The sequence below is a fragment of the Diceros bicornis genome, chromosome 6, assembly GCF_020826845.1.
Source record: "Diceros bicornis minor isolate mBicDic1 chromosome 6, mDicBic1.mat.cur, whole genome shotgun sequence".
NCBI classification, from domain to species: domain Eukaryota; kingdom Metazoa; phylum Chordata; class Mammalia; order Perissodactyla; family Rhinocerotidae; genus Diceros; species Diceros bicornis.
This window is the reverse complement of record NC_080745.1, coordinates 89,439,267-89,461,438: the sequence shown is the minus strand read 5'-3', so window position 1 is coordinate 89,461,438 and position 22,172 is coordinate 89,439,267. Positions and strand designations below refer to the sequence as shown.

Here is a 22,172-nt window from a genome sequence, read left to right as displayed (position 1 = left end):
GTGCACAGGAGAATTCCCGACATTGAGAGTTCACCCAGGGAAAGGGAAGCCAGCAGGAGGACACAGGAAATCAGAGGCCACAAGAAACAGGGAAAACCAGGAGGGCACAGGGTCAGTGTGGCCGACAGCACAAGGCAACTGGCAAAGAAAGGCCAGTGGGAGCTAAATTCAGCCCACATTCTGCTCACCAAGGACAGGAGAGTGTCTGTGGCACTGGGCAACCAGGGTGTCACCGAGGACCTCAGCAAGAGCACTCCTGGTGCAAGAGGAGGGGCAAACGCTGGTGGGAGGAGGACAAAGAAGGACATAAGATGAAGATCAGAGAGATTCTCAGCAGGTGTAAGCTACTCTGCTAAGAAATCAGAAGTGGAGTAGAGAGAGAGACAGTATACAGATGCATTATTCAATTTAAGATTTTTTTTTTTTGCCTTGGTTTCCTTTTCTTTTCTTTCCTTCTATATTTTTTCCTTTTTCTTTCTTCTTAAGATATAAAATTCCAGATCAGGATAGGGAGAGTTTCAAGAAGTAGGAGAGAAGCATAACCAATAAAAAGAGATCTCTAAAGAGATGTCAGAGGGTGGCATCCAGACAGGGCACTTGTGTCATTGCTCAGGATGTGCACTGCACAAGGCAACTGGCAAAGAAAGGCAAGTGGGAGCTAAATCCAGCCCACATTCTGCTCACCACGCTATATGCCCTGGCACTGACTCCATCTCCCCACTCACCCAGAGGACAGGCCCCCTTCTTCTAATTCACACAAAAGCACCACAGGCCACTCCAGACCTGCAGGACAGGTGAGCAGATGGACCTTTGAAGAGCCGGCACCTAACCCCTGGCTCTGTGCTCTAGTAGCACAAACCTAGTGAAAGGGACACTCACAGGAGTGCAAGGGGAATTATCATTGCAGTTGACACGGACCTAGTCCCTACTGGGGACACCAGGACGCAGCTAAGAGTTTCTCAAATCTTAGGAATGTGAGTCCCAAAACCTCCCAAAGGAACACATGTCCCTGGGATAAACCTAACTCGAAGACACTTTTCAAAGACTTGCAGGATGTGGTGAGAAAATTACTCACAGAGGGCAAAGATAAACATTTAATAACATCATTCTAAAATCCTGTCTTTCAAACACCTTTTCTTTCTCAAAAACACCAGCCTGCTCAACTATCTTAGTTCATAAACTAGTAACTTAGTCACACAATTCAATGTGTTGTCACACAATTTAAACACAGAAAGTAAATTTTCCTGATTACATTGGGTTTAAAACACTTTCCTCACTGGAGAAAATGAGGCCAATTTTCAAAGAAAAAGTTCATTTTAGGTTGACTTTTGCTTAACCAGAGTAACTAAAAAGCAAAAGGAATTAGCACCCATTATGTCTCAAACAATAGGAACAGATGTCTGGGGGTGTTTGAGGATTCACGTCCACATAAAACACCCAGCACCTCTGGGTTCAGGGTTCAGAATCATTTGGGCTAAATACAAAAGATGTTGTCAACTGTGACAAGCAAACAGTTGAATGTAAATGTAAAATGGGCCAAAGCGCAGACACAAGCTCAGGAGGGACAGGCCGCGAGTGCGAATGGACGAGCGCGGGAATCGCACGGCTCTCAGTGAGGACGGATATTCCTCCACGGCCCTCCCACTGCCCTGCGCTCTTGACAGTGACTTGATGGAAAGCAAGCCTCAAGGTAAGCCCAGGTCACTACCGATGAAAACACGGAGCTCCATGGGCAAAGCCCCGCCAACCCAGCCGCTAACTCTGTGCTGCATTCACTGGGCCACAGCTCTCCCAGTCTCCCTGGAATGCGCTGAAATAGGCCCCAGAGGGAGCCCTGGAGAAGCGTTCACCTCCGTCTCCACGTAAAACTGACCCAGTGACGTTGCCCAAGGGCATTTTGGTTCAGGAAGGCACCTGCGGTCCCCTCGAGAAAACAATGTTCTTGTCTCTCAGTTCTCACAGTGCCCTGAAAACACCCCTCCTTCTCCTGGAGTTCAAGGAATTGGGCGCCCTTGGCACCAGCCCATCTGCCTCTAGTGACACAGATCTTGGCCACAACACCTGTGAGATTGACAGAGGCAGGCTGTAGGTCCTCCTTCCGAGTAATTTCCTCTGGGCCTGACACCAATCTCCACTTTTCCTGTGTAATAAAAGTTTATCAAAATTCTGATGACTCCGCAAGAGAAACACGATCCGATGGGAGCCAGGGGCCTGGGGCCTGGCGCTCCCAGCCTGAGAGTGGCTCCAATAGAAAGACTGTTAATTGGACCTCCTCGTGGTTTTCAATTAAAGTGCAAATTGGGAGGGCTGTTAATTTATGAGAAGATGGGTCCTGGGTCAGCTTAAAATTGCTCTGTCTATAGAGGCCACGTTTCATTACCATTTTGGGTTGGGGTTTTCATTTCACTGTTGTTTGCCAGGGAGGGGGGTAGGTCACACAAAAAGAAAGCCAAAGGTCCCCTTAATCCTCCAGAACATTCTTCAGACTCAATTCACACTCTCCTTTAGAACAATGGGAAATCAATCAAGATAATTGTTTCTTAAAAGTCTAGTGACATAAGGTAACTAGACAGTGAACCAGGTCTATTCACCTAAGCTCTGCTGAGTTTATGCTAAGTCTGTATCTAATCAAGGACTGAGAAGTGGATTTCCCATTGGTGCTAAAAGCAGCATTAGGAAGGAGAAGTTCTGAAGGTGACTTGCCCTCGGGCTGGAGGCGGGGCCTCAGCAAACTTGTTTTCTGGCAGCCCTTATGGCCAGCTGAGTTCCAACTGTCACCAGCCCCCAAGATGATTGATTCACTGCCTCTGCCAACAGAAGGTCAGCTGCCGGGAAACTTGTCAGCATGGGATTAAAAATGATGAGTGCAAGACGGAGAGTTGAGGAGGAGAAATCCCTTCCATTACAAAACTGAAGGGGAGTCACTCTGCAATATGAAGCCACTTTCCCAGGGGTACGGGAAGAGGGGCCCCAGAAACCAACATGGCAGTGATTAGTGCATGACAGAAGAAGAGCACAGGGAAGGTGGGTTATGTCTAATGTCTCCATGTTTCTGTAAACAGCAAGGTGAAATAGCATCCAGCAGAGAGTTACTATGTTCTCTTGTGAAGTCATTCAAGTGTTTTTAAAAACGGTTAGGGAGAGAGGAGATGGCTGGAGAAGACTGAGGAAGGCAAACAAATAAGTTGCTTCCCGTCTCATCAACTCTGGGCTCCTTCCGAACATGTAACTGTATCCTACTCAGTCTTCCCCTCTCATCCAGGAGGTTGGCTCTCAGCAATGCTTAGAAAGGCGATAAGCAAGAAAATTCTCATATGCTGTAATCAGGGACAACAAGTACACACCATTTCCAACACTGCCATCATCATCATCATCAGTAGCAGCAGCATCATTAGCCTTGTTATAATCATCATCATCATCATCACCCTCTTCCTCATCATCATCACCATCATCAGCATTATCATCATCATCACCATTACACCATCATCTTCTTCATCATCATCATCATCATCATCATCATCACATCATCATCACCATCATCACCATTATCATCATCATCATCATCAAACCATACAGCACTGTCTCAAGGTCATGTAAATGGACATTTATAGGAACAAATCAATAGAATACGTACCCTGGCCCTTGTGGTTGACCTCTTTGGCAGCAATGACTTTGTTTATAACAGTCTGAAGGAAGTCATTCTCCCCTGCCACCCTGGGTGAAAAACGGGATGACATGTTCAGCGGCTTGTGTCGAATGGCGTCGTCCAACGCGAGCCTGGAGGGCACGGGACGACCAAGACCACAGGAGACAAAGGGGCACAGAGACCCAGAGGTCACGGTAACAAGGGAACACAAGAGATCATCGTCACCGAGTGTGAGAGAGAGTCATCATGAGTCAACGCACGACAAAGGATAGGATAGGTGACAAGAGAGACAGGGAAGAGCATTGATCAGGAAAATGCTGAACCACACAAGAGAAGTAAAGCAAACGAGGTTGATCCTATCCCCAGGAAATAAATGTGCACCAGACCTCCACTCCATTTCTACTAAACAATAAAAAAGGAAACTTATCTGAAAGTAACATGGTTGGATGGCATTTAATCCCAAGGAATGTTTATGGCCATTTCTGCAATTTCAATAATTCCTGACTATAGCGTAGGTCAAGGACCAGGTGGTTTGAAGGGAAAAGCAAAATCAAGACAAAAAAAAAAATCCCTCCAACCTAATTGCTTGGGAAGCTTGGGTGGCGATCACTCTATTCCATCAGACTGTGTACTCAATGTAGCCTAAAATACTTAAACGTGAAAGGAATGGCATAGTCTTTGGAGAACACAACTACTGTGTCTGAAAAGTGAAACTGTGACACAGTTATGAATATAAACCATCCACATTTTCGGGGCCCAGGGATCAGGAGCTTTTAATAAAAGCTGCACTAGGACCAAGAGAATAAATACAAACAGGCAACATGTGCAAAGAAAAATACCAGGTAGCACAGCAAAGCACAATATGCAATGAGCAAGAAAATATGTCATGTACAAAATGTTTAAAATCGTTTCTAGAAACAAGGACAGTGTTATTCATCACTTGAGCCCACATTACTCAAGAGAGCCGAGGACTGTTTTAATTTATTTCACCACATTAAAAAAGACAGAGAGAGAGAAATGTACACTGTGCTTCCTTCCCTAAAACTTATCCTGTGATATCGTAAATCAGTTTTAATGGAGCAAAAAACGGTTTCATTAGCATGGCATTTCCCAAAGAACTGGTTTCACTGCTTATTTTGCTATTAAAATCAGGCTACTTTTTTCTTTCTAACACTGCAAATATTAATCTACATATTAGTCTTCCTTTAACGGAGCAAGGAATCACAAATTACAATAAGAGTTAAACACGTAGTAGTATTTCTTAAAGTGGACTTTTCACTAAAAAACAAAAAGATGGTGGCAACACGCCATCTCAACTAGCTCATAACATGTCCCAGTGAAATTTAGATGAATGAATCTAAAACTAATATCCCCTCTAACTTTTCAAACAATAACCCACGTTTTTTCTCATCCTTGACTTTTCCCAGAAGACAGTAGCAGGCAACAGGTAATTTCAACTCAGTAGTACATTGGGCATCAGGAAACTCTGAGGTCTAACATATAAAACAGCATTCCAAACAGCACTGGGCTGCATTATTTCTCATGGGCAAAAGAAGCAACTTAATATTATCATTTTATTACAGTGTATTTTATTTATCACCTCAATATCTGCCCATGTTCAAAGACGATGTTCCCCTTGTTTACTGAGGAAACTTCCAGATTCTGCAGAACTGTGCTGTCTTTGTAACTATCTTCACTGGGAGTAATTCCAAAGCAGTGCTATCCAATGGAACATTCTGCAAAGATGAAGATGTTCTGTATCTGCATTGCCTAGTATGGCAGCCACTAGCCACATGTGGTACTGAACACTTTAAACAAACAATTGTGATTGAGGAACTAAATTTTTAGTTTTATTTAATTGTCATTAATTCAAATAGCCACATGTCGCCAGTGGTTACCACATTGGACAGAAGAGTAAATCTAAAGCATTGTAGCCAAGAAAGACCTCTGTCTCCTGTTGTGCGTGGTGAGATACATATAACTGGATCCCAGCTTCAAGCTCGTAATGCAGGGTTTTCTGGTATTCTCATGTCAAGAAGATTGCAAAATTTTCTACTGAGCGATGTTTCAGGATGCTGACAAGTCACCTGTCTGCAAAGAAAACCACCTATTCCCATCTTGAACAAGTGGTTCTCAAGCCCGGAAGGGAGTGGGGTGGTCCATCACGTAAAGACACGTGGTGCACAGGGAAGCCAACCTCACATCTCCTGTCCCCACAAGACAGGACTCCTTCAGCCACCCACCCAGTGTCACCAGGCCCCACGAGCCCCTCAGCCAACACCCAAAAACAATGTAAGATTTCTAACATAAAATTTGTTTCAAGCTGGAAACCACTAAGTCGTAACAGAAATGAGGAGAAAAGACAGAACGCAGGGCACTGTGACAGGTCATTCTAACTCGCCTTATCATTTACTCTCCTAAGATTTCACATGCCCAGGAGGAAGCTGTCTCTTACGATTAACCTAAACCACTGTGATACCTTTCTTTCTCTCCACCTCTGTTTGAGGTGCAGAAATGCCCTTGAAGTGGCCACAGACCATTATCTTGGTACCCTCTTGCTTTAATCTCCAGGGAAATAACACCGATTCTTTCAACCTTTTCCATGGGATCTGCCTTCAAATCGAGAATCAATTTAATGAATCTCCTCCAAGTGCTTTCAAGCTTCCAACCCCTCTCTACAGACTTCAGGTCAGACTAGACAAATCCTCAAAATGGCAAAGCACAGACACAGTCCACTCTCAGCAACAACCGAGACAGGAAAGTCAGCTGCGTGATTATTTGCTTTCAAGTATTATCTCTCACTTCACAAAAGAATTCATCATTATTTTGTTTGGTTTTCTATTTTAAAACCAGCAACCTCCTGTGATGAATTTGAAAGTACTGTATTTTGAAAATGTGAATTGCTACTAGAATAAATCGATTATGTTAAGAAACATTCACGAACAGAGTAGCTCTGCGTGTCCTACACGATAAGGCAATTCAGGGATCGCATGCAAAAGCTTCTACTTCCAAGACCATAAACAAACCTTAACCCAGGATTCTTTTGGCTACAAAAAAACTCCATGTGCTACAGCAATGACTAAACAGACTTTTCATTATTATAAAATAATCAATCCCCATTTGTTCTGAATTTATAAACTTAATAATGAAGATAATTATTACAAACATACATTTTCCTTATTATATGTGGTTAAGTACTTTGCTCCATACTTACGGCTGGAAGGGAATGAAATGCTGTTTATCTTCATCATCTACTTTTCCATTTATTATATCTGTTACATCCATCACTGGGGACAAGAAAAGAACAGAGATTGTTTTGCTTAAATGCTATAACCATAGCAAACAAAGGAATATCAGAATGTCTTCTGACAAACAACAGCATCAACTATATGGTGGAATTTTTTTATATTCAAGATTAAAGTGTTTCCATGTTTGAAAGACAAAGTTATCTCAAAATATCGGCCCAAATAGGGTTGGGGTTCAAATGGCAGAGTGCTATTTGGTAAATTTCTTTGCCTGTTATCCAACTGGCACTCTAGAGCCACACCATCCAACAGAACTTGGTGTGATGATGAGATGTTCTATAACAATGAGCACCTAAAATGTGGCAAGTGTGATGGAGGAACTGAATTTTTACTCAGATTTCATTCATTTACATTTAAATAGCCACATATGGCAGGGGGTGACCATACTGGACAGTACGGCTCTGAAGCCTTACCTAAGTTATTGCGTTCCCCCCAATAATAAAACAACAATACAGTAGCTACGATTTACCACCCCATGCTGGCATTTCTGGACACTATTTCAAGGGACACTTGACAGGTAATCCTCACAATCACCTACTGCACAGCTGAAGAAACTGAGGCTCAAAGACACAAATGAATGAACTTGCCCTGAGTCAGATAGCTAGAAAGTCTCCAATGCCCAAGCTCTGAGGAACACAGTGAGAAATCCTAAGAAAGCCCTAGTTGGCACTGGTCACATTCTCTATCTCTGTTCAACTTCCCCACTTGACTAAAGATAAGGGAGCAACATAACTCGTTTATTTTCTTTGGCACAATCCATTCCCTAATGACTATAATCATACACTGAAAATGTGGACAACTTCCATTTCTTCCACCCTCCCCAACCAAAAAAAGCGGGAGAGAGATCTATAGGACCAGAACAGAAGCATTCCCACCTCCTGGTTGGTGTGATGAAGCCCACGGAGCCTACACGTGTGTCCTGGGGGAAAACACCCACACATACTCCGCTGAACCAGTACTACTCATAGAGCAAAGAGCCTATGAATGTTTAGAGATACAAGTCCAAGTATGGCAAATAAATTGGAACATCAAGTTGTGTTTGCTGAGAAGACAAATGGCCTGGATTCCAGTCTCCACCTGCTAGAAGATTCTCCCAGCTTCAAGCACTCTTGGGCGACTGATGAGCACTAGATCACGGGATCCACCTATTGTTAAGATGCTCATATGCCCAAGACCACATTTTTACCACCAGTTCAGAACCATCAAATAGAGCTCATTTTATGGCCAAAGTCCAGTCAGCCTCCAGTATTTCTGCAGCAGCTCACACAACCGGCTCTGGGCCAGAACAAGGTGAGTCTGAACCTGGAGACCATCCCCAGCACCCTAGTCTGCAATGGGTGGCCTGCCTATGTGTCCACAGACCTCTCTCCTCTGTCACGGGACTCATCCCAGCAGGTGACTGTGAGTCTCCCTGATCGTCCAACTCCCTTGCCGAAACCCCAGCCTCTAGCCCGGGAACACATCGGCAGCCCGGTAACTATTCGTAGGAAGGCAGCACGTGAGCCAGAAGTGCAACGCCAGTCGGAGCACCAATACGCTGAAAGCAGCCTTAGTCCTGCTACTTCTAGAAGTGACAACCCTTCCGGCCTGCCCATCCCAAGCCTCAGAGGAGGTGGCTTTGAAATCACGGTCATCACATACTTTCCCAAGGACTTTCCCTCACTGTTTCTCGGCACACAGGCCGTGCCAAGGAAGTTCTCACTGTGGTTGAGACTTTAGGCCTCAAAAGGTCCCGTCACCAAAGGAGGAAATGGAGGACTGGAGGGGGAATCACCCCCAAATTGACAGCCCAGGGTCTCTACATTCAGATGTGAGGGTCAGTCTTAAGTCTTAAGGAAGCCAAGAGTCCAGCTGTATGTAGTCACCATGGCTGTGTGACAGAGCAGGGCGTGAGAGGCCCAGCAAACAGATGACATCGCATGACACTGGAATGCAGGCGGTAGGAGAAGGAAGGTGGCGTGAGGATGATGGTGATGGAGGATCAGGGACAACAAAAGCAGGAAACTGGAAGGCAGGTGATGAGAAACACGCAGGAGAAGGGCCGGCCCAGTGGCGCAAGTGGTTGAATACGCGGGCTCCGCTGCAACGGCCCGGGGTTCGCGGGCGCGCACCGACGCACCGCTTGTCAAGCCATGCTGTGGCGGCGTCCCATATAAAGTGGAGGAAGATGGGCACGGATGTTAGTCCAGGGCCAGTCTTCCTCAGCAAAAAGAGGAGGACTGGCAGATGTTAGCTCAGGGCCGATCTTCCTCACAAAAAAAAAAGAAAAGAAACACGCAGGAGACCATCCCCAGTACCTCAGTCCGCCTTGGGGGCACACGCCCATCCATTCAGCAATTCCACTTCTGTGTGCTCACCTTCCACAGTCAGAGGCGAACAAACACCCAAGTTCAAGGATGTTCACCACGTACCTACTATACCACAAAGCTAGAAACATCCTCAAAGCCCAGAAATAAAGGGTTGCTGAAATAATGAGCAGCCACAGATTGCAGCCATCGAAGACCCCAATTTTTGAATAATCCTTAATAAAATGAAATGTTCATAATGTAATGGTTTTTTTCAAAGATAAAAAGTACAAAATACACAAAGTGAATATACTTAACACTACTGAACTGTACACTCAGAAATGGTTACAATGGTAAAAAAATAAAAAAGAGACTAAAGAGACTAAATAAATAAATAAACAAACCAAAAAAACGAATAAAAAGAAAAAGGACACAGTATGATCTGATCTTGTTTTAAAATTACATACCACACACACAGAGAAAAACAATTAGAAAGAAATACACCAGAATATCACAAGGTACAACCCCAGCTACAAAGAATTATGAATAACTACATTTTAATTATTCTTTTCTTTTGATAACTTTTACAATTTTATATCACTTTTACATCACAAAAAAGGTAAAAAAAAGAAACATGTGGGGGCCAGCCAGGTGGCATAGTGGTTAAGTTCGCGTGCTCCGCTTTGGCAGCCCAGGGTTTGCAGGTTCGGATCCCGGGTGTGGACGTACACACCGCTCATCAAGCCATGCTGCAGCAGCGTCCCACATTTAAAATAGAGGAAGACTGGCACACAAGTTAGCTCAGAGCCAGTCTTCCTCAAGCAAAAAGAGGAGGATTGGCAACAGATGTTAGCTTAGGGCCAATCTTCCTCACCAAAAAAAAAAAAAAAAAAGTGACATAATATTTTCAATAAAAAGACTTAGAACTGTAGGCTTACAGGTCCACAAACCCTTTGCTCATTTTAAGGAACTGGGCTCTGTCGACACAATGTGCAGAAATTATTCTGGATAAAGCTTCAAACTTATATTCATATATGGAAACTGAAGTTGCATACAAATGGACAGAATACAGTTATCAAAAAGCGGATCAACTTTGTGAGGTGGAGAAGTGACCATTCTTAACCAGAAAGAGAACGTGAGGTCGGAGGATGCACTGAGAGGGTTAGAAGCGCGCAATATGAAAGGAAGCCCCACTGGCCACGCTGAGTGCCACCTTGTAATGAGGGAGGCAAGGCAGTCTGACAGAAGCGTCCTGCCAGTCACTGCACTGCCCACAGCGGCTCACAGGCGATGCTGGTTAAAGCAGAGATTGTGATTTAACTGGCTGGAGAGTGGCCCAGGCAACAATATGTTTTAACAGCTCCCCAGACTGTTCTCATACACAGTTAGGGTTGAGAACCACTGCATTAAAATATTTACCTTTTGTGCCAAAAATCTACATAGCCAAATCACATGATGAAATGTATTCCCCCCATCTCAGCATGGAGATATCAGTAGGAAGTTGGAAGATATATAAACAGAACACTCAGATCCTTACGTGTTATTTACAGAAACACACCAGCTACACAGCTCAAGGAAAGCGGGCCCCTCTGGAATGAAGCGGAAGCTGAGAGAGCACTCACTCCCTCACGCCTCGCCCCATCGGAGCTCGGCACCCGGGAATGAACGGGACATCACCACACGGGGAGTGGAGACAAGTAACCAACAATAACAGGTTGTCCACTGCTGCACTGGAGGGGAGCAGAGGGACACCCCTCAGACCGGGAAACCGACTCTAACGGCAACAGGTCTGAAATCTTCCAACAAGGGCAAAAAATGCCTCCCAGGGTCTCTGAAGCACTTCACACAGGTTCTTGCAGCCAAAAAGCAGGGAGAAGCCTCCAGGCAGAGAGGAGCAGCAGGGAACAGCCACCCCCCAACACACACACACAGAATTCACAGGGCAAAAGGTAGGCCAGAAAGGCAAGAACTTGGACCCAGGAGGGCTTCCAGGAGCCCCACGTCCCAGACACCAGTGGTACTAGGGACACGAGACAGAAAAGTAAGGAGCCAAGGACGAGTCCAGACATAAGCAACTAGGGACCCCGGGGTCAGCAGAAATCTGGGGACCAGACAATGGCAGCCTTGCAGCCAGGGACCCAAGCTCCAGGCACCTGACAGAGGCCCAGGTATCTCTACCAAGGTGACACAGGTGAGGCCTCCAAAAACAGGAACTGTGTCAGGGCTCCCTGCCCGCCTCCAGAGAAGAACCCGGAAGTCAGTAATTCACGGAGAACTCCACTGGTGGCGGGCTCTAGCCTGCTTCCTGAGAGTCCCCTAACTCCAGACCCCAACAAGAGCAAAGAGCACGCTGAAACTGATGAAACACCACCGTGGTATCGGCTGGGCCTGCGACCGTCAGCCTCTCCTCCCCTCCTCCCTAGGCCTTCCTGGAGCATCAAAAGTCAACCTATGGGGCCGTCCCCGTGGCTTAGCGGTTAAGTGCGCGCGCTCCGCTGCTGGTGGCCCGGGTTCGGATCCCGGGCGCGCACCGAGACACCGCTTCTCCGGCCATGCTGAGGCCGCGTCCCACATACAGCAACTAGAAGGATGTGCAACTATGACATACAACTATCTACTGGGGCTTTGGGGGGACAATAAATAAATAAAATTATAAAAAAAAAAAGTCAACCTATGAAAGCTGAGAAAATTCCCATTGTAATCAAATGGAAGAGAAAACTGTTAGCTTCTGGTCTGGATGTCATGATTGTTTTAAGCAATCTAACTATGCACTCGTAGAAACTTATCACTTTATTGGTAATCTAATAACCAGAGAATCTACAGCATCAGTGTTGGACAGAGCCCTGGCTTACATATACTGTCACAGATTGCTCTCGTCACTTAAGGGAAGCCTAATACACCTGAGGTACAAGTAAAATATTTCGTTAAAACTATCATAGAGGTGGGAAAGAGAAAAAAGAATTCCCAAAAATTTACAGGTATTTCAACTATAATATCAGATTACACATAAAAGATTGCTACAGGTTCCGAAAAATAGAGGCACAATTTTAAAGTATATATTCAAGTAATAAGTGATGAAAATGTGAAAAGATTTCCAGAGCCCATGGTTGTGGGGACTCAGAAAGGCAATCTCACCTTCAAAATTCCACTCAAAAATAGAAAATTCAGTGGAACTCCATTACAGAGCCCTGTTGGTAAATGGAAGTAAACTGAATTAATGTGCTTCTTTCTTATAATGCCTGTATCGTTGTTATTAATCTTTATGAAGTAATAAATCATTTATTTAAATGATTTGATATGTTTTTCAAAAAAATCCAGGCAAAGCTTAGAGGATTTTTACAGCAGTGAAAACTCTGTATGATACTCTAATGGGGGATACATGTCATTTACACATTTGTCGAAACCCATAGGATATAAAACACCCAGAGAGAACCCTAATGTAAACTACGGACTTTGGGTGATTATGATGTGTCAACGTCGGTTCATCAATTGTAACAAATATACCACTCTGCTGGGGGATGCTGACAGTGGGAGAGGCCGTGTGTCGGGGAGCGGGGGGTACATGGGAATTCTGAAATCTCTATACTTTCTGCTCAGTTTTGCTATGAACCTAAAACTGCTCTAAAAATGAAATCAATTTAGAAGAGGCAAACAAACAAAAACTAAGCCTCGAGTTTCCCAGTAGCCAAGGCAAAGAATGTGTTCCACTGCTGTTCATACAAGAAATCCAGCTATGTATCAGAAATGAGAACTTTTCCCACATCCATATTCCTATAAATCCTAAGAATCACAGACAGAACAAGAATAAATAAGGGCTGCGTAATGAAACTCCACTGCAACCATCCAACAGTGAGAGAAAATCACTTCCCAAACTGTGAAAAATGAGAGAGAGTGAAAGAGGTCAACTAATCAGAACTTGGCAGGGACCCTTCTATCCTTCCTTAACAGAGATAACTAATCTCTCCCTCCTCTTGTGCTGTCACCAAAATAACAATACAAACATGGAAGATAAGAAGCACCCATTTTAAGATAACCGTGTCCTCTTCATGGTTCCTTCTCCTTCTCTCTTTATCTCTTTGACCATTCTGTGCAAATTCGCTCCTACATCAATCAATCACCAAGTCCAGAAACGCTGCCTACCTCCCATGACCCCGCCAGGCTGAGAATGTGGGTCAGAGTCTCCCCCAGGAGATGTGATCCACTTTAAAATGAAATGTATAATTTACGTCTGAAGCTTGAGGACCGAAGCATCCTGAGCAGCACGTCAACTTGAGAGCACACAGAAAAGAACTAACAGATTTTTTTGCTCTCCAACAGAAAAGCTTATAAATCAAGCAGCCCACTGTCCAGTATTCAGCAGCAGCTGTTACTCAGGGTGAATGGGATGATCTTGAAACTTAAGGGAAAGGAGAGAAATGGATTACCAGCCACTCCGAAAGGCCGCCGCAGGCCCGAGGTCAGCTTCCTTGTGTTGTTGTCCCTCAGCTCCATGCGACCCACTCGAACAATCTGACAAACGAAACTGATTTTCTCCCTCTTCAGGTCTTTGCTTCCGAGGTCCTGGAAATATTAATTTCCATAAATTATTTCGGAGAACCATTACTCAATGCAGGTTCAATTGAAACAGACAGTAAAAGGATAGACTGAGCCTCTTTTCCTGGACCAGTTTTTAGCATTTTAATAAGTTACTCACATGACAAAAAAAAACTGAATAACAATAGTCAATTAACGTTAAGTGAACTTAGGACACAAGTTTAAGAGAAATGCTCGAGTAAATCTTCGTCAAGGGGATTTTAAGGGAAGCTAGAGACTCAGAAGATTTCTGGGAAGGCGTTTTATTATTACTAAATTAACATGCATTACGAGCATCCCAAGGACCCATGATCTAGTGCGGTGAGAAGTCAGAGGGAGGTCATTAAAAATAATCATTAGAACGGCGAGTGACTGATCTGAACATCTTTGGGTGCACTTACAGTAAAAACAGCTCGCAAATTATGTAATCTGTCTATATCTTTAGGCAATCCTGAACTTGACCAGCGAACCAGGTAGTTTTCACTGGAAAAACAAAGAAATAAAAGCAAATTAATTTTCCAAATACAACAGGATACCAAATGTACATCCTCATTGACTTGAAAATAATCCCACAGAGGTCCATCGCACAGCCAACTATCTGAGTTCAGAAATATCAACAACGGCAAATAGAGCTACTCTTCCAGTAGCAGAGAAGATAAGTAATTTCCCATACAGGTAGTATTCGAGGACTGCCTGGACAAAATCCGTGGGAGGTTTTCATTTTGGATGTCTAGGGTTTTGGTTTTTTTTAAATAATTTTATTTATTTATTTATTTTTCCCCCCAAAGCCCCAGTAGATAGTTGTATGTCATAGCGGCACATTCTTCTAGTTGCTGTTTGTGGGATGCGGCCTCAGCATGGCCGGAGAAGCGGTGCGTCGGTGCACGCCCGGGATCCGAACCCAGGCCGCCAGCAGCAGAGCGCGCGCACTTAACCACTGAGCCACGGGGCCGGGCCTGGATGTCTAGGGTTTTAACTGCAATGGAACTATTTGCAAATGACATTTCAAAGCTTATGATTTTAAAAGCATATTTGTTCATTTAGCATGACCATAGAATAAAATTCACCATTCATTCATTTATAGTATAAAATAAACACTGCAAGTTTATTTCAGAGCCTATGACAAGTCAAATATGACCTAAAAATACAAAATGTTTCCACTGTCAAGAAGAAATAATCCCCTTGTAGAAGTGAGAGTAAAACTCACCTACTCGTTTTGTTTTCCATCATATACTAAGTTTTTAAATTTTGAATAACACAAGTGTAGATACTGGAGTTTTAAACACACACACATCACACATAATTTAAACCATAATTTTTCCATCTGGACAAAGAGAAAGTTATACTAGAGACAAAAGCAGAACTGGGAAAGAGACGACCATATCAGAAATGACAGGAATGGCAGAGATGAGATTTACAATATTTTACTCAACAAATATTAATTGAGAGCTTTTAGGTAGCAGGCACTGTTCTAGACATTGTATTCTAGCCAATCATGTTGGAGAAATAACAATAGGTCAAAGATTCAGAAATGACATTCATAGAGAATAAAAGTTCAAAAAGGCAAGATTAAGAGAAGAGTGATACCTGAGGAGTCTGGAAATATAAAATCCTATGAAGACAACACAGAACACAAAGTATTACTTCAATCTTTGGTTGCTTGGTCCTTAACACTTTACAAGAGTAAAACTCTACAATCAAATACCCATGTACACGCAAGAAAGCTGACCCTGCCCTGAGCCCAAGCCAGCTGCCCCATCACACTGTCCCAAAAGAGCACTGGGTTCAGCTGCTCTGGGAAGTCTGGCCAGCTGGTCCACCAGGAGCTCTCTGCGAGAGCGAGATTCTAGTGGTTCAGATGCCATTTTCTTAACACTGCAAAAGAAAAGAGACGGCAGCCAGGGACTGTCACTGACCTGATGAATTTGGACTCCACCGGGTCATAAAGAGACATGAGCACTTCAGCATCCTCCCCTATTTTACAAACCACATTTTTGAGGTTGACAAACAAGGCCAGAGAGGGGGTGGCAGCAAACTTAGCTTGTCTGTTAATCTCCATGTTCTGCTTTTGAGACTGCAAGTGGAAATAAAGCAGAAAGTTGACATTAGCAACACTCAATCGCTAACCCTCACTCTTTTTATTCTCTACAGAATAGAAAACTGTGCACAACTAGTTGCGATAACACAGCATAGCCATCCATGCAGTCACTTCCTTGTCCCCACTTCACATTCTCAAACATGCATGTACCCAAGTAAAAACAACAGTGCCTCGTGCAACGGTCCCAATCCCATATCAGTTGGTACTGAGGGTTTTCTTCAGAGATACTGACGTTCAAGTGTCAACCAATGAATCAGAAATGTGATTACACGTGTGATTGCTTGTTCAATTTTTGGTTCTCCCAACCCTCTGAGGACATCTCTGTCTTATTCATCATTACCTGGCACACAGTAAATGTTCAATAAATACTTGCTGAATGAACGGATAACTCAATGAGTCAATCAATTTCTGATTAACTACTACATACAAGATACCATTAAAGGCCATGGACAATGAAAAAGATCAATAAGACATGTGTTCCTTGTCCCCATCAAGCTTAGAATACGTCACTCCCCTACTCCTACCAAAGAGGAAATCCAAAATCAAGTATTGTTTCCCATGAGATGAGAACACAAAATCAATGTCATTAAGATCCTGCCTCCTCAGACGAAGCACAATGCTGCGCACACCCCCCGGAAGGATGAAATCATTTCAGGTCATCAACATGTTTTGACACTGAGCTCCCTTCCATTCATCACTGTATGAAATATACTGTGTACCTGTGCCTCTCAGGTCCTTTTTAGTGCAATTCTGGGCTTCACTGTTATTTTACTAATGTTGAAAACTGTTACTGAGAAAATATACCCCAAACATAAGCAGATATTATCAAAAGTTGAACTTACTTTTTCTTCTTGTAATCTTTCCTCCACCTGTTTAGAAGCTATTTCGTGAGCTCTGAAGAGACTAATCGTGCTCGTTAATTCTGGATCCAAAATGTTCCCATCTTCATCTCTCACCACCAAGTCCAAGTCAAGAATTCTAGAACAACAAGAATTCAGAACTTCATGGACACAAACCAAGAGCTTTGAATTCTCTAACACAACTTCAATCCCAGCAACTGAGCAGATGAAAATATCATAGAAAGTCAGGGTCACCCACAAATATTAGGAAACATAATTCTGCAAGGTCATTTTCTTTAACTTAAAATGTATTCCCTTGAAATTGGAAAAAAAAAAACTTACTCTATTTTTTCTTCCATTGCAATAGTGACTTTGTCTTACAACGAGAAATTTTACAGATCTACAAAGCCCAAATGAAACGTATGTTACTAATTACCATGTGAAGAGTATGGATAGTTTTAAGCACACATATGCTATATATATTTTAGGGGGGGTATGTGTGTGTGTGTATATATATATTTGTGTGTGTATATGTAAAGTGTGTGCATATATATGCATACTCATATATATGTGTGTGTGTGTGTATATATATATATATATATATATATATACACACACACACACACATACACACATGCAGTCACATACACACCGGTATGCCCAAAGACATAAAATTGGTGGTTGTGATGTCATCACTGGGTTGGGTAGAGGAGGGAAGGAGGAAAAGCTGGAGCAGAGGCACGGCTGCCACTCTCTTTACTCATCGCCGTCTCTGGTAGATTCCACCGCACAGCTTTCCTTCCACCTACAGTCAGTTCTAATCCCTAAATTAGCCCATCAGAAGATTTTTCGATAAAGATGTTCTATTGTGTTTCAACACCAAACATATGGAAGTTATCCACAATAATGTGAAGAAACTTTCTGGCCAGATGGCTAAACATAGTAGCCAACTTAAAACACAAGCAGCATCTGGTTAATAAATCTGTCTATCTATATCTGGAAATATTTCTTGGCAACACTCTCTCCGATTCCCCAAATCCAACAAAATTGTTAGGGGATTTTTACCATGGTTTTTCTTTAAAGAATAAACAAAGGCAATTACATAAAGAAAGAAACCATGAGTTGTGCTATGGTGGTGTGTTCTCATTTTCTTTTTAATAAGACATGAGGATTTTAACCACAGAGGCCTTATATGCTGCCTTTGGGATTTTCTTTCTGCTATTAACAAGTCTATGAAAGCAGGAAATTTTTTTTTTTAACCATACAACAAAGGAAAGAGTGTTTTGAAAGACAAATAAATTTCAATTAGAGAATGTCTTTAACAGTTACAAGTTTAAGAGGAAAGTTGACTTGGCAATAAAGACTCCATCCAAACAAACAAATCTCTGACTTCTCTGAAGGTCACACACCTTAAAGCTAGACAGAGTCTGATAATGTGCCCAACAGGCTTAGTTTTGAGAGTTATGCTGGACCACTGCACCATTTGGAAGGCAATTACAAAACCCTCAATTTTTCCTTTAATATCTACTGAGCAAAGTCACTGTCGGTGAAGCAGCATCTCCTGGGCTCATCAGCAGCACAAGGGTGAACGGTCTTTTAAACAAATAGAGGTTTTTCACTCTTCATGAAAACAGCCTCAGCAGTTGCAATGATTGTGGGGTGCCTCAAGAGGAACAGAAGGATATTTTTTTTAAAAGCCTTTTAAGCTCTCATTAGTTGTCTTCGTAACATGTTTCACTAATAAGATAACGCCCCCCCTCTCAATTATTACTGCTCGTGCCTGCCCTGAACCTGCCCCTGGGAGGAGCCAGTGCTGGTGTGGGCGGGGTCAGTGCTGGTGTGGGTGGAGTCAGTGCTAACGAGGGTGGAGAGAGGATCAGCGCCAGTGTGGGCAGAGCCAGTGCTGGTGTGAGCAAGGCTACAAAGCACTTGGCTGTAGGAGGACTGGCCAGAAAGTCCCGCAGGCCATGCAAAATCAGGCCCCCTGAGGAGCGGAGGCCCAGGCCATGTGCCAACCTGCTATACATCCTGCATGTACTCCCTATCTCAGTCCTGCCAGGAGAGATGGTCAGGGCCATTTCACAAAGGAGGACACCTAAGCTCAAAGAAACATCTAGAAGAGCCCAGAGCCTGGATTCTGGGCCAGAACCCTCTCATGGCAGAGCCAATGCTCTTTCCAGAATGCCACATGCAAACCATCACAGGGAGTGGCCAGTCATGGATCTTCTTCATGCCAACCATTCAACAGGCTGTTCTCAGCAATCAGCACTCAGGTGGTTCTGAATCCAGAATGAGCTTCCATTATGAAGCTGTATCCTAGCAGAGCAAGAGACTCTAACACCATTAGAGATTAATTCCATGGAAGCCTAAAGCACGGAGAAAAGGGAGGTGGAAATGCCCTTGAAATTACATACAAAACTGTGTGTGTGGGGCCAGCCCCGTGGCTTAGCGGTTAAGTGCGCGCGCTCCACTACTGGTGGCCCGGGTTCAGATCTAGGCGCACACCGACGCACCGCTTCTCCGGCCATGCTGAGGCCACGTCCCACATACAGTAACTAGAAGGATGTACAACTATGACATACAACTATCTACTGGGGCTTCGGGGGGAAAATAAAAAAAAAAAGGAGGAGGATTGGCAAGAGATGTTAGCTCAGAGCCGGTCTTCCTCAGCAAAAAGAGGAGGATTAGCACAGATGTTAGCTCAGGGCTGATCTTCCTCACAAAATAAAAAACTGTGTGTGTGTATTATGTATGTGCACTTTTCTAGACAGATGGTCCATGACCTTACTCACATTCTCAAACATCTCCTAGAAACCATCTTAAAATTGAACTTTCAACACCGTGATTTTATTTTGTATCATTTCATTTCCTGAAGAAGGAACTAGAAAGATATGCACAGAGCAATGGGCTTTAGAGAAATTATGGAGTAGACCTGAGTTTCTCAGGCAAAAAACTGTCTTATTAAGGATTGTATTTCCTATCAAAGCAGTAAATTGCATCTGGAAACCCTTCCTTTCTTAACTAGATTGTTCCATGACATAAGGTACTTTGGTAGATTCCCAGAGCCAAATTAAGCAGGTGGCTTCTGAACATAAGTTCAAAATATGATACTCCAATAGGAAATAAAATCAAAAGTCTGGTTTTTTAGGCAGGTGGTCTTGAAATGGGTTTCACTGCAACAATATCTAATACCCTATACCCAGAAGTCTCTGCCTTTCCGGGAAAAAAACCAAAAACCTTCTCCTGTAGCCTTTCTAAACCAAACACTCTATCTTACTAATAACATTGCTTTCAGAAACTTTTCACAATTGAAAGTATGTATTACCAGAAAACAAAATTATGTTATAATTTTGATTTTACAAAAAGGTTCGTTAGTTTTTCCAGGGCTCTCTTCCGCTGACTGGCTGGGGGCAAACTTCTATTCTCTGAGCTTTACATCCTAATGTGTAAAATGAGAGGGCTGGACTAAACCAGAAGTTTCCCAATCTGCTGTCGATCACAGTCCAACTCTATTTTTAAAAACTGAGATTTCCAGCCAGCATTCCAGACATCAGCAATCAGAATCTTAAGAAGTGGGTCCCTGGATTCTGTATTTTGAAAGTTCTCCATGTGATTCTGATAAACACCAGCATTTGGGAACCATGGGACCAGATCATTTTTGAGGCTTCTTGAAGCTCTCACATTATACGAACTACCAAATAGTTATCCAGTGAGAAAAGGCATGCCCCCATTCTGGTTATAGAACCTAGCAAAGTTAAGATGACTGAACCTCATTTCCTTCCAGCCTCAGAAAAGCATACTAACACTAGAACATGCAGCTCAATGAGGGAGTGAGCACTCCATTGCCAAAGGCATTCAAGTAGAGCTGGGTGGAGGCCTGCCGTAGATGGGAACTTTTGCATGAGACATACTTAAAAAACAATCATTTGTTGTTTATCTGACATTCAAATTTAGCTGGCTGTATTTTTGGTTGCCAAATCTGACATCCCTACACTGGTGACAAGTTTTAAGGTGACCTTGAAATCCCTTCCAACTCTAGGAACTTAGCATTCCACAGAAAGAAGCTTGGTGCTTGTTATTGCACAAAGTACCCAACATCTAGACTCAAAGTCAAATACCGTAAGCAGAAAGCAAAAGTTTCTTGTTGGGGGGAATCATTGTGGGGTCCCTTCTAAAAGAGTGAAAATGACAGGCTACCCCAATGCTGGCTTCTTGACTCCATCATTTGAAGAACAATTTTCAACAATGACTCAGGAAACTCCTGATTTTCAGGATCCAATAGGAAATACCTCATCCTTTTAAAAATGAAAACCATGCCATTATTTTGAAGTTAGAAATTTTGTTTTATGATAAAATATGACTTTAGTCTCCACAAGGCTTATGGTGATGTCGTTACATCGGATAATTTAAGCATGAAATCATCTTTCAAATAAACAAACCTGTTTCCATAATCAATTTTGGCAGTGACCTTCTTCTTCAGTTCTTTGAGCTCATCCTGCGGCAGAGTTCCAGAAAGAATTTGTGATCGCCATTCAATAAGGTCATAGATCATGTGCCGTACACTTCGAAACATCTCCCTGTTATCTTGCTATAGGAGGAGAAAAGCCAATTGTAAAGCTTTGGATGTAAAACAGCAATTGTGGATTTTTTTTCAAATACACATATAGTGTATGCTTTATACGATGGGATTCAATTAATGTCAAATTAAAAGATGCTTTAGCATGAAATTGGAACACATGATACAGAATTTAGTTCCTATCAGACACTAAAAGATTAAAAGCTAAAAAGTAATGCACAATCCTCAATATTCCATCTAACATTCCAGAGTATGTACTACCAAATCAAGGAGTTGACCAAGGCAGGATTTGGACTTGGAGCCTCAAAGCCAGCCTATGAGCTTCTAGTGTCTGGCCCATGGATAAGCATCCCTTGAAACTCCCTCAGAAAGTGTCTCAGGCTAAAGATCTTGCTTATTGAGTCTTCAGAACACCCTTCACCCTGGACCATTCCCAGCACATTGAGCAAATGAACCCCTGGCCTGGCTGTCAGCTGAGCTATCAGAGAACATCGCACTGGGCTCTCCTGGCACCCTGTGGTTCATTCAACACACACAGAGAAGCTTCTGCAGTAAGCCAAATCTGAATCTACAAGCTCTTGGTGTGTTTATACCAAAAGGAAAATGCAAATAAGACGCAAAACTCACACTTATCACTATCTACGTATCTCGAGGGGATGGATGGTACAAAGAAGAGCAATAGTTTTGCAACTTCAAGATGACAATTCATCAAGGAAATTATGGATTACCCAAAGGAAAAAGAACCTGGTGGTTCTTTCCAGAAAAGAAATGTTGGTAAAACCTAACTTGATAAAATTCTATACATCATGGCCCCCATAAAAAATTAAAATGTGGTCTGGGCCGGCCCCGTG

At 43.1% G+C, this 22,172-nt stretch overlaps 1 protein-coding gene across 3 annotated transcripts in view; it reads right to left on the bottom strand.

Moving 5' to 3' along the window:
• Positions 1-22,172, bottom strand: part of DOCK1 (dedicator of cytokinesis 1) — a 512,522-nt gene that overhangs the window by 419,708 nt on the left and 70,642 nt on the right. For 2 of the 3 annotated variants that reach the window (XM_058544272.1, XM_058544273.1), the window contains 7 exons: positions 21,185-21,333; positions 16,749-16,884; positions 15,725-15,882; positions 14,210-14,291; positions 13,661-13,796; positions 6,861-6,933; positions 3,635-3,777 (listed from right to left, as the gene is read on the bottom strand). In XM_058544272.1, the coding sequence (XP_058400255.1) occupies positions 3,635-3,777; positions 6,861-6,933; positions 13,661-13,796; positions 14,210-14,291; positions 15,725-15,882; positions 16,749-16,884; positions 21,185-21,333 (877 nt within the window). The remainder of the gene's footprint in view (positions 1-3,634; positions 3,778-6,860; positions 6,934-13,660; positions 13,797-14,209; positions 14,292-15,724; positions 15,883-16,748; positions 16,885-21,184; positions 21,334-22,172) is intronic. The other variant, XM_058544274.1, reaches the window with a different exon arrangement.